The sequence below is a fragment of the Diospyros lotus genome, chromosome 3 (assembly GCF_014633365.1).
Source record: "Diospyros lotus cultivar Yz01 chromosome 3, ASM1463336v1, whole genome shotgun sequence".
Taxonomy (NCBI): domain Eukaryota; kingdom Viridiplantae; phylum Streptophyta; class Magnoliopsida; order Ericales; family Ebenaceae; genus Diospyros; species Diospyros lotus.
Genome location: NC_068340.1, coordinates 30,761,908 through 30,775,305, shown reverse-complemented (window position 1 = coordinate 30,775,305; position 13,398 = coordinate 30,761,908). Strand labels below are relative to the sequence as shown.

Here is a 13,398-nt window from a genome sequence, read left to right as displayed (position 1 = left end):
GAGGGGTTCTATTTGCTATGTTTTATGTGCAAAATAAATGTGATTCTATCTTACAAAAACCACCATCAAGCACTGGAACTAGTTTTTTAGTTTATATATTTATGGCACTAACAATAAATTATCTGGCATTTGTTGGGAAATCTAATTCATGTGTTAGTTGATAGAGAGCTTGTACGTAATGTCTAAAATAAAATAGGCTCGCTAATAAGACATGAAAATCCTTCTGCCACATCATCCTAAAATAATTTAGAGATCAAAATTGTACATAAATGCCTAATAAAATAAGGCAATGTTAACTATCGTGCTTTAGAGCAATAATTAAGGTGAAATAAATTCACTTTGTGTTTAGACAAGGTGCATTTATTGCATATTATTTTCAATTAAAAAACATTTTTATTAGTTAATTAATGATAAGTGCACAATGTGTTTTAATATTTTATTACTAATAAAATTATTTTAGAACTAAAAATGAGATGCAAATGGTTGATATTACCTTTTAAAAAATAAATATATAAAATATTATCATTCGAATTCCTACATACAATTATCAAATATCCTTAAAATAAAAGAATATACCCTTAAAATAATGATTTCTTTACAAGACAAACATGCCAAACATGATTTGAGCCATATATTTGCCAAAAACACACGTCAAAGCACACGGCGAGAGGTGGTCTTTGACGTGCTTTATGGACAAAATACTCGCAATCCATCATACAAAAATCACGATCAAAGAATTTATCTAGTTTTTAGGTTTATATTTTTGTGACACTTACAATAAATTTTTTAGCGCTCATTGGCAATTCTAATAATAAATCTTATAGCGCTCATTAACAATTCCAAGTCATGTGATTGTTAAAAGTGTACTAAATGCATATTATTTTCTAGTAAGAAGGATTTACCAGACATTATTTTTGGTTAAAAGACTATTTTATTGCTTGATGATGAATACATCTTGCAACATTTTTTATGAACCAATTAAAATGTTTTAAAACTTACAACAAGATGCAATAAATGCTAGTTATTTGAAAATAAAGTATATTTACTGAACCTTAAGCATTTTCCTTTGGATTACCAATAAAATAATGATAAATTAAAAAAAAAAAAAAACAAGAATGCCAGCTACTATGCTCTCCCACATTGTCCTAGAAGACCCCCCCCCCCTTAGGGGTTAGTTTTCAATTTTTAGTTTTTGCAAAGATGAGAGAGAACCAATTTTTTTCCGGCAGTGTGTTTTGTTATATATCCATAGTACTCTGGATTAACTGGGTAAACCTGATTATACAGAAACTAAATTTATTTAATCTGTGCCAGCATAGGAGTGAATAACCAGATGATGTATGTAATGAACTCAACAGAGCGCGCAATAACCTCAACTGAGAAATTATCAAATTTTTTCTATGATTCCAGCGTTCTAAACAAGGCAATTTCCTTAATTTACACATGATAAATATCTATATATGCTGTATATATGTGAAGATCCAAGAACGCAGTGCCAGATTGTACTAATCATTGAGCCAATTAAACATGAATAACCAAGATGTATGAATACTCACTCATTGTACAAAGAGCTCCAAATCAAATATATGCGGACCCAACCCATGGGCAGGGTGGGCTGGAAACCCCCTAATTTTTTATTTTTATTTTTTAAAAAGTGGGCTTTTGGTCTAAAAAAATGAATCTTTTTTCAAGCCCACCCCAACTTACACAAGCCCGCGTCTAAATATATTATCAGTCCAAACCTAAAATAAATCTTTAATCTTTAATTCTCAAATTTTAAAATTAAACTTAAACTCAAATCTTTAGAATTGGCCCGGCCACGATCTTCTTCTTCTTGGCTCAACAGTCAACTCTTCGTGTTCGCTAATCACTATACAACAATATGAAATATAAAACTACAAGTTACATGTACAAACTAAATTTAATATCAAATAGTATTGTTGTAAATGTCATGAATGAAAGTTTTTTAATACAAAAATTTATCTTTAGGTAATTTGTTAATATTTTGAGTGTAGTTGAACTTGACGAACATGGTAAGTATAAAGTTGATTATATAATTATTTATGCTTTTATAACTGATAATTTTTTTATTTTTATTAAAGATATAATTGGAGAGATCATTGACAAAGACAATGTTAAGTGCTAAGAATCTTGTGAAATGACAAGTGAAAAAATGTGACAATCTATTTAATGTGTTAATTATTTTTTAGCACATTGAATATCGATATATTGATTTAAGAACGTTTTCTATTAGTACATTAAATAGCGAATAATTAATTAAACTTAAATTTTGATAAAAAGTTAAGTATTAAAATAAAAAAAACTATATTTATCGATTCTGTTATAATTATTTAAAATAATGAGTTTAATTTTTTATTTTTAAATTTATAAATCTATTTTCATTACATCTTCCATGCATCGTACGGGTTTAACACTAGTTTTAAAATTAAACTTAAACTCAAATCTTTAGAATTGGCTCGACCACGATCTTTTTTTTCTTGGCTCAACAGTTAACTCTTCGTGTTCGCTAATCACTATGCAACATAATACTTTTGTAGTTTCATAGAATGTGTTTTGAGGCATCACATGATTTTAGTATTTCCGTGTAAAAAGAGACATTCGCAAAACTTAGTTAATTTTTCACTATTTTTTTCAGATTTCTCTTATCACTTTTCAACTGATGTGGAAAAATATAACAAATACTAATTATTTAAGAAAGGTAATGATAACTACTGTCTTCAATTCAAAAATAGTTATATTGGTTATTAATAAATGTATTGTATTTTTTAATATTTTATTGACCTATAAATTTATTTTTAAATTAAAAATAAGTTTCAATAAATGCACTCTTATCTAAAAATATGTGCACTAATTGATTGTACCTTAACCATTGCCCTTAGTGTAATTGATAAGCGCTCCGATGCTTTGATGCCAACTTGTGATGGATCGAAACTAAAGGAACCCGTAAAAGATTAAAACGAAATTCCAAAAAGTCAAAATTGAATATAAAACGAAGAATTATCGATTCGTTGATTTACGAACCAAGAATCTAGATTATATTAAAATCTAGATCCATTCACATGAGGAAACAATAATTAAGAATTGTGTTGTTGAACATTACAAAAATTGCCTAGATCTTTGATAAGTTTAAGTCTTGAACGCCACAAAAAAATTAATTATTTGACAAGTTCGAAGTTTTGTTCATTGAAAAATAAGATAGAAAAAGAGAAATCTTTCAAATTCAATTCATAATCTTCTCCCCTTATCTGTTTACAATGGAAAAGCCTTTAAATAGATAAAAATAATTAAATTCTAATTTTACTTGAAAACTAATAAAAATCCTAAATCTAGTTATAAACTAAATCCTAAATCTAATGGATTTTAGTTAGCCCAATCCAAATAGAAGTGGAAATAACAAAAGTAACTCAATCCAACTACAAGTTGGAATAACAAAACCTACCTAATCCAACTACAAGTTGGAATAATAAAACTAATTCAATCCTAAATTACATAGGAAATAAGTAAATAACTTGATAAACAAGAATCCAAGTAAAAAAGAATTAGTATTCATCCAATTTCGACACAGCTAATTGAATTGACTAATACGATTGCGTCATTGTTAGTCAGTCTTCTATGATTCTCATTAGTAATAATTGACATTACCTTTTAAGAAAAAAATATATGAAATATTCCCTATTCAGTCCCTACATACAATTACTAAAATATCCTTATGAAATAATATTTTTTTTTTCAAGAACAAGCGTGTTGAACATGATCTAAGCGGAGGATCCGCCAAAAATGCCCATTGAAGTGCACGACAAGGAGTTTTGTTTGATATGCTTTATAGGCAAAATAAACGTGATTCGTTTTAGCAAAACCACCATCAAGTGGCGCAACTAGTTTTTGAGTTTATATATTTATGATGCTAACAATAAATCATTTGGTATCTGCTGGCAAACTTAATCCACGTGTTAGTCGTTAGAGGCCTTACGAACAATGTCTAAAATAAACTCGCTTATAGGAGATCAAAATCCTCTTGCCACATCATCCTAAAATAATTTAGAAATCAACATTAATTTTGTCCATAAATGCCAATAAAATAAGGTAATGTTAACAATTGCGTTTTAAAGTAGTGGTTAAAAATGGTTAAGATGAAATAAATCCACTTTGTGTCTAGGTAAGATGTATTTATTATATATTATTTTTAATTTAAAAATACTTCTATTGATTGATAAAAAATGCACGGTGTGTTTTGAAAACATTTTATCACTAATAATATTATTTTAGAACTAAAAAAAAGATGCAATAAATACAACTTTATCAAAAACAAGGTGTATTTACTAGGCAACGATTAATATTACATTTTAGGTAGCGTTTGTTAAAATGAATAAGATAAATTTGTATTAAGATAAAGTTGAAATATTTTTCACATCAAGATACAAAATGATTAAGATAAGACTAGAAAATATTTTAAGATTTTTATCAAATTATTTGTTAAATTTTTTGAAATGCATTGAAGGATACATGTGTCAATTTTTCTTATCTACAAGGTCCAAGATATACTTATCTGAAAGGGATGAGAGATAAATATATCTGAAAAATGACAAATAAGAAGTCACATAATTTCTCTTTTAAGGATGGTCAGTTTAATAAATATATTAGAAATAACAAAAATTTAGAATAATTTATATATTTTACCTTTTTCAACCCTATAACAAATACTAACTTAAAAAATAAATATATGAAATATTCTCATTCAAATTCCGACGTACAAAATATCCTTAAAATAATGATTCCTTTGTAGTGTAAGCATTTTTTACGTGATTTGAGCGGCGAATCTGCCAAAAAGTCACAACAGAGCACGTGACGAGGGGTGGCATTTGACACGTTTAATGAGCAAAATACTCGTGATTCATCTTACGAAAACCACGATCAAGGGAGGGACGCATCAGGTTTTTAGGTTTATATCCATGGGGCACACACAATAAACCTTCTAGCACCAGTTGGCAATTCCACGGCACGTGTCAATCATTAGAGGCGGCCTTACGCACAAAGTGTAAAAATAAGCTCACCAACTAGAGATTGAAATTCTCATGCCCCATCATCCTAAAATAATTTTAAAATAAACATTATTTTCCATAGATGCCTAATAAAATAGGATAATGCACAATTGTTAAAAGTGTAGTAAATGCACATTATTTTCTAGCAATGTGCATTTATTAGACATTTTTTTTAGTTCAAAAACTATGTTATTGCTTGATGTTACATTATATGAACCAATAAAATTATGTTAAATTTGCAACAAATGCATATTATTTGAAAATAAAATGTATTTACAGGACGTTCGGCAATTCCCTTTGCATTACCTAAAAGATAAAGATAAATTAAAAAATAAAAATTAAAACTCGAGAATCGAGAGTGCCAGCTACTCTCCTTTCGCTCATTCTGCTATAAAACTCCCTTATGAAGATTAGTTTTTAGTTTTGAGTTTCTGTGAAGACGATATAGAACCAGATCTCCGCGGCAGTGTTTTTTTGGTTTCTTCTGCTTATTTTCTAAGAAAATTAGTGCCATGAGATCGTTTAAGGATTCTCTCGCTGCTCTCGAGGCTGATATTCAGCTTGCCAACTCTCTGTAATTAGTTCTTTTTCTGAATTTTTTCCATAAACATTTTGGTGCCATGGAGTATGTTCATCTTTTATAGTGATTTTTTTGCCATGTTTTGGGGTAGAAAATCATGTATTTGGGATAGAGTTCTGTTTTACCTAGCTTGTCATCTTGTGTTTGATCTACGTAAAGGGATGCAGTGAATCCATCTATGTGCTAGCGTGGGCCTTAAAATTTGTTATGCATTGTATTTCTAGTACATTTACTCTTCAGGCCACTTTTGTGTTTTCTTAATTTTGATTTTTGCCGTAACTCATGATTTAATTTGAGCCACCACTTTTTTTTTTTTTTTCTCCTTAATTTTGGTTTCTTAAAATTCGTAGATTTTGTGTTACCAAGTTTCTTCAATTGAGCTGTAACTCATAATTTGGAGAACGCTCGGTTAATTTGATTTGAGATAATTACATCTTATTAATAGCATACTGATTGCATCAGTATCTCATTGGTTTATTGTTTTATTTCTTGATTTTCTGCCGAATTTAAATTTCTATATTATCCGTACGTGTGAATAAACCGATTATTTAATTAGTTAGTATCACTCGGTACTTAGTGATCCATTCTCATTCATTCATTCTAAAGATGATGTTCAACTACCTGCCTTGAATATTTTGACTCCGAACATGATGCTTTATCAATTTTATTGTTGATTGGTTGGTATTGAGCTGCTCCAATCTGTATATTCTTGAGGATACTGTGACCCCCCCTGTTCCCTCACCCCCATTCACTCTTATCTCTGGCTACTTACTTGCTGAACTTACCTTATTTCTTTCTCCTTGTTACTCCAGGGCTTTAGATTGCCCGAGAGAGATCGATGAAGTGTGCTTCCAAATGAGACTGTCACGCAATCCAGCTACTGACCCATTTTTATTTCTTGTTCTGTGGGCTGGTTGCCACCTTGCTGTTGCTAGTTCCCTTGGGTTGATAGGGGTTTTCATCAATATGGTACATTAATTCCTCTGCCTTATACACTTGTTTATTTTGGCTAATTTAAAGGGGCAACTCATACATCTAAGTGGATTATCCTGTTGTTATTGTTGTGAGACTGTGGATGTACGTAGCTAGACATTGAGTGTTAAATTTATGCGTTCTGCTTCTCTTTATTGATGTGCACGATCTGATCTTAACAGCTTTTTTTGCCAAGATATGACTTAGGTTAATTGGTTTTTATAAAGATACCAGGATGACCTATACAGGCTATAATAATTACTTAAGATTTCCTTTATCTTCATTCTTCAACTAGAAAGTGAAAGTAATTATTTGAATGCTACTTCTTGCTTCTTACCAGACTGCTGCGGATGGAAGGACTCCTATGTCCATGTGTGAAAGAAAAGCTAGCATAAAAGAATTTTATAGTAAGATCTTTGCATTAATATTGAAGATGTTTCTGTTTGTTTGTTCTTTCTCTTGATCTAAAAATAAAAGATCAGATATTTAGACGTACACACTCTCAATTATTTTCTCTCTTTTTGACAGCTTTTATATTACCTTCTTTAAAGCAACTTGAAGCTGGCAAAAAATGTCTGGAGGATGAAAAGCAGAAAGCAGAGATAAAGGGCAAAAAATGCAGAAAATCTGATTTTGGGAGGGAAGAGGAATGTGCAATTTGCATGCAAATGAGTAACAAGATCGTGTTGCCTAACTGCTGCCATTCCTTGTGTCTCAAGTGCTACAGGGCTTGGTAAGTTGCTTATCTTGTCTGTCAAACTTCTTAACAATTACTTCCTGCATATATATGCTTATTTTCTTCTCAATGGAGATGTTTGGCACGGTTTTTAGAAATGAGCTTTCTGGAGCTTATTTTCTTAGAAATAGAAATATTTTTAAGACTTCATTATTTCCTCTGTTAACATCAGGCTTAACTCTCTCAAGATACTTTTTGAGTTCAACTCCTTAATTATATTGTACACTTTTCTTTATCTTTTAAATTCATTTTTTGTGTATGTAGGTGTTTGTCACCTCTACAATTCTCTCTATAAATAGCTTTGTGTAGGATTGAGCGGAGAAGGGATGAGGAAGATAGGAGACGTACGGAAGCGATTGAGTAATTTGTGGAGAGAGCAAGCAAAAGAGAGCTTCTCTCCTTGCGACGGAGTCTAGAGGGTGGGTAATAACCTAACTAGTTAGGGAGGGCAGTAGAGAATCTTGAATTGGAACCCTAGTAGAGTAATGCACCGTGCTCAAAGCATTAGTGAAACCACCCTACTAGCTCATAACATGGTATCAAGGAAGGTTGGGCTAGTTTGAAGTTGAATAATTTTCTTTGATTTCTAGATCAACTTTTTGATTATTGATTCTCTATACTTCAAAAATCATAGAGCTCCTTCTTCGCAACTGCTGGGCTAGTGGCAGGCCTTCTATATATATCTCAAAACTAGTCGATTGTAGCAAAAACTCCTCTTCTTGATCTATCCTCTTTAGCACTTCTCTTTGGTTATTGCATGTCGGTCATTCTTCAAGTGACAAGACTCCTACCTTGTTTCTTCCCCCTGCCTTGTGAGGGTTAGCGAACAATAGAGCTCACGACATCTAGTTCACATCTGCTCCAACAATCTTTCCCCAACAATGGCCGTTAATCGAGTCTCGTTCATTGTTCTCTTCTCTTGTCTATAAGGCTTTTATGGGAGGTTGTCCTCGGGTCTTCAATCTTTGGCTAGTGCAACTTCACTCCCTGACAAGTTATCCTTGCAAAGATACCTTCGTCAATTTGTTTCTAGAGATGTCAAACCCAACTTCCATATTTAGGCAAAAATAATATTTATGCACCAGTGTCCTCCATAACTATTGTATATAAGTAGCAAATATTAAACAAAATTAAGGCTGAGTGGGATTGTTTGTGTCAGTTTGGCTCCTCGGGAGTTGGCACAAGGTCATATGGGTTTTTTTGCTTGTTCAAGTCTTGATTATATTATAGGCTTGCTTTTAGATTTAATGTTTAATTTTTATCTCTCGTATAGGTTTATCACCTATACGACTCTCTTTGTAAAAAGCACTATAGACAACTGCATAACTATTCGAAGTAATACAAGACAAATTGTTTTGTGCGGTATATATATTTCTTCTAACATCTTTACGTTTGTTCCCCTGACAGCAAAGCAAAAACTTAAAGCAAACAAAATTATTTTAGTTCTTGAAAATTAACTCAAATTTTTGGGTTTAGCAAACCTCTTGTTTCCTGCACATGGCTATCAGCTTACTACAGAAACAAGAAAATTGTGTTATTTGAGCCATTTATCACAGTTTCTAGATCCCCTTAGAAATGTAAAGGTTTTTGAGAACGTCGTATTTCCAGTGATTTTGTATCTCTAATTCTATAATAACAATGATGTGTGGGCGCAAGCCTGTGTTTTTGCCTCCTTGTTAATAATCTATGTCAATATTTGTTTAGAAATGCTTACTATATTTCCATTTATAATTATCAACTTGGAATTCATGTTCTGTTGGTGTTTGCTTCAGGAATAAGCAATCTCGGTCGTGTCCCTTTTGTCGGGATGAGCTCAAACAAGTGAAATCGAGTGACCTTTGGATTTGTGTTGGCAACAATGACATTGTTGATCCATCCATTATCTTGAGGGACAATCTGAGAAGGCTATTTTGCTACATTGAAAAATTGCCTCTTTCCATTCTTGATCCTATTATGCTTCAACCCTATAATTTTCACCCGCAATGTTTGGGCCCTCTAATTTCCATGGGACAGGGATCACCCGACAAAGGATCATTGGAACTACAATAACCAGTCCACCGATGGAAGTTGGTTGTGTAAAGCATCATAGCATAAACTTACCGCCCAAAGTTAGAATTACATATTCCTCCATCGTTTTTCTTGGTAGGAATCAATGTGTTTTGAATGTTGTAATTTTCTTGGCAAATGTTAAGTGTCCCTTATGTTGAATGTCCAAATCGTTTTTGATACTCTGATGGAGTATCACAATTTGCTTCAGTATATAGACCCTAATTGACCGAAAGATGATATGGGTTGACTTGATCGACAATCTAACAAACGAGGGTTGAAAGCCATTTTATGCTCATTAAAATCCAACAAGAACGATGAAAAAGAACTTCCTAGGACAGTGCCCAAAAAGTTTACCAACAGAGATGATATTTTATGAAATTATATTGACGTGAATGAATGAACTAGGACTTTCTTTCTTATCCTCAAATTGTTGTTTTTACAATAGCTAGTTATATTTAACTTGTAGAAGTGGAGACTGGGATACTTGGAATTGAGATGGCATTTGCCTTATCAATAATGATTTTGGTGCTGCCTTGTTTGGTGTTATGGATTTTCTACCTTATCTAGCATTATTAATAACCTGAGGTGATTATCTCAATCTTAAAATATATTATGCTTAATTCAACCACTGATTAATACTTATGGATTGGCGTCACTTTCTTGGACCAATTTGACTGGTTTTGTGTAGCTAACATGCGTCTCTAGCTTATGTGGCTTTATCCTCCACATATAAATAGGGTCCTATGTGTAGAAATGTTTAGGTGTGCTATGTCGACCCACGACCTATCAATGCTCTGTAATAAAGTTGCATCGAAATTGTGAAATGTTTTGATGAGATTCATGAAATCCAATTTCATTAGAACTTGGAATAATTTTACAAATTGGACAAGAAAAGTAGGGTGTTCATACTTTCATATGGGAATTTCAAAAAGTAATTAAAATACAAAGTAAACTGCATCTAATACCCTTGCGGTTTCATTAAATCATAGTGTGTACTGTCAAGTCTTGAAAATTATTTTAACTTCTTCTCTCTCATATGAAAGTGGATGAATTTGTTAATCAAATATTGAATTTCCCTTCTCTCCATTATCATCAATCATGCCTTCTTGTAACCAAGTTTGGGTTGATGACACAACATACCAGCTATAATGTTAATTAATATCTAAAAATCATATTAATAATATAAATTTACGTAAAAGAATAATGTGGTAAAAAATTTACATCGAATGTCCTTGATGCAACCCTTTACCAAGGCAACTCTCTCTCTCTCTCTCTATATATATATATGTATATATATTACACTTATTCCTCCTTTCCCCTTTCCACAACTTTCTCTCTAAGGACTAAGATACATCATGAAAAAATAAGAAAATGAAGATGAAGGAGAAAAGGAACAAGATACAGAGGAAGCACAAGAAAAATGTAAGACATTTGAAAATCAAGTGATTTTAGTTATTCTGGATGAAAAGGAAAATAGAAAATGGTAAGACTTTTGAACAAATTGTAAAAGGTCTTATTTTTTTCATGAATTTGAGAAAGTTGGGTTGGGTGAGGTCAGGCCGTGCCCCAATGCATGTTCTATGTATATAACGCATTAGTGCATAGTGTAATGCAAATCCCCAATCTCTAAAACCAAAGTTTGAAACCCTAAGGTCCGTTTTCTTTATTATTTTTAGATCATTTTCAATTTTCTAAAATAGTAAAAACGTGTTTATTTTGTTGTTTTCAAAAACGGATTTTCAAAAATAAAAAAATAAATTGTAAAGGAAAGCCAAAATAACAAAAAGTTTTTATCCAAAACAAAGCCAAAAATTGAAAACGCGAAAAACAAATGGTGAATTGGAGGCTAGGGTTTCTTCTTCTCTAAGCCACCGCGATCGTCACCATTGCTCCTTCACTCCTCTCCTCCTCCATCGGTTGCTATCACTGCCATCACTAGCAGCAGACATCGTCGCTGGTGGTTGAGCTCACGGCAATTGCCATCGGCAACCATGGCTGTTGTCTGCAACCACCCGTAGCCACCATTATCGCCGCCACCGCTATTACTGCCACTGACTTCATTGACAACCACCTACAATTGTCGTCGCCACCCCCAATCGCCGTCTTCCACCTTGCTATTGCTGTTGCCATAAAAGAAAGAAGAAAAAGAATAGTGAAACACCTAGAAACAACCCAAAAAACGATCAAGGTTGCATAGGAATCGGAGATGACAAGCAAGCAATCGGCAACGAGGCGAGGCCGTGGTTGTCAAAGCTTTCGCAGGAGACCTTCGACGCTGGCAGCCATGGCTTCCAGTTGTGTTGTCTAGAATATATGTGTGTATATGTTGTGTGTGAGTGTATATGTGCATGTGTGTGTGTGCGCGCGCTGTCCCATATCGGTGGTGTAAGAAAGATGTTAAGAGTATGTATACTCCTCCCTTGTACTTGGGGTTGGGGTGCAAGAGGCACCTAGATTTTGCGAGCGAGCGAGCTCTTATGTCTCCGCACATGTCGTTGTCGTTTGTTCGGTATGGTACAAAGATATATATATATATATATATTTTGCTACCCGATGGATTTAATTTTTGAGAGTTTCAGATTTATTTAATTATTTTTGGGATTCGATCAATCTGTGTTTAATTTATAGCGCACGCTTTGTTTTCCCAATTTTGCTTTGTTTTCTCGATTTTTCTCCAATAGTATGATGGTTTGTAGCGAGGTTTATTCCTGGGTTTTATGGCGCGACCTTTCAGTGTCCTAGGTATCAGTATATATAGCAAGGCCTCTGTCTGGTCTAGAGAGAGCCTCTAATTTTTGAGTTTTCTCTTCCTCTGTTCCGAGTTCTTGAGTCCATTAGAGCAAATATCAGCCTAAGTTCTACTAGCTCCGGCCGATCGTGGCTGTCGTTCGGCTGGACGAGATCGTTTTATCATGCTAAGATAGTCGTCAAAGTCTGCTTGTCGCTGATGCATGGCACTTATTGTCTCCAGGACAATGCTGGGCGCGACTCGATCTGCTCCTGTCCCTTGGTCTTCCTATCGTTCTAGTTACAGCGGTGACCATAGATATTTCCTGGGTGTTCGCCGTTTGCGTCTCTGAGGTCCCTAGTTTGTTGTTCTCATCGTTTCGATTTACTGTTGCTGTCAATATATCTATGTTCATTCAAGTAATTTAAGATTACGGTTGCTAATTTCTTGTTGTAATATCCATAAACATACTGTAATATTTTATTGCTGTAATTTGCATACATTTATTGCAATTGTATATATCCAACAATCTTAAGACAGTAATCTACGGATGCCCCCAACCCCAACGTTGCTGTTGCGGCTACTTCGACCTCTACTACTACCATTGCTCCGACCATTACCCCTATTACCATCATTGTCGTTGCTATCGGACTGACGGTCAATATGACTCCTCATGTGAAAAAACCACAACAGTTTAACGGTAAGGACTTTAAGAGATGACAACAAAAAATGGTATTCTATCTCACTATGTTGAACCTAGCTCATATTCTCAAGGAAGAGTGTTTGATCACTCCTGAGGAATACATCACTACGGAAACTGTAGTTGCTTAGGAAACGTGGATGCATTCAGACTTCCTTTGTCAGAACTACATACTAAGTGGACTGGCGGACCCACTGAACAACATCTACTGCATTACTTATCAAACGTCCAAGCAACTATGGAAAGCTTTTGATAAGAAATACAAACTAGAGGATGCTGGCACTAAGAAGTTTCTCAGGGGAAATTTCTAGATTACAAGATGGTTGATACCAAGTTGGTTGTTAACCAAATGGAAGAATTGCAAATCATCAGTAGTGATTTGCACTGTGAGAGAATGGTCATTAATGAACCATTCCAAGTCGCGACTATGATTGAGAAATTGCCCACTTCATGGAAGGACTTCAAGAACTATCTCAAACATAAGCGAAATGAGTTGTCCATGAAAGATCTATCTTTAAGACTTCGCATTGAAGAGGACAATAGGAAAGGTTATAAAGTCTCACGCAAGTTTGA

The 13,398-nt window shown here is 33.5% G+C and overlaps 2 protein-coding genes across 4 annotated transcripts in view; one reads left to right on the top strand and one right to left on the bottom strand.

Annotated features, from left to right (window-relative positions):
- The window catches only part of LOC127796179 (probable NAD(P)H dehydrogenase (quinone) FQR1-like 3), a 31,237-nt gene that overhangs the window by 7,437 nt on the left and 10,402 nt on the right, over positions 1 to 13,398 (bottom strand). The window contains exon 2 of one of the 3 annotated variants that reach the window (XR_008021965.1): positions 4,770 to 5,106. The exons of 1 other annotated variant lie outside the window; for it this stretch is intronic. The gene's annotated coding sequence lies outside the window, so the exon portion shown is untranslated. Of the gene's footprint in view, positions 1 to 4,769; positions 5,107 to 9,608; positions 11,518 to 13,398 lie in introns of those variants that run through there. One more of the 3 variants, XR_008021964.1, reaches the window with a different exon arrangement.
- Positions 6,481 to 9,586, top strand: LOC127796178 (E3 ubiquitin-protein ligase AIRP2-like). Its single transcript, XM_052328191.1, has 4 exons — positions 6,481 to 6,609; positions 6,953 to 7,019; positions 7,141 to 7,345; positions 9,121 to 9,586. Exons 1-4 carry the CDS (start codon positions 6,496 to 6,498, stop codon positions 9,395 to 9,397), a joined length of 663 nt encoding a protein of 220 aa, XP_052184151.1. The 5' UTR covers positions 6,481 to 6,495; the 3' UTR covers positions 9,398 to 9,586.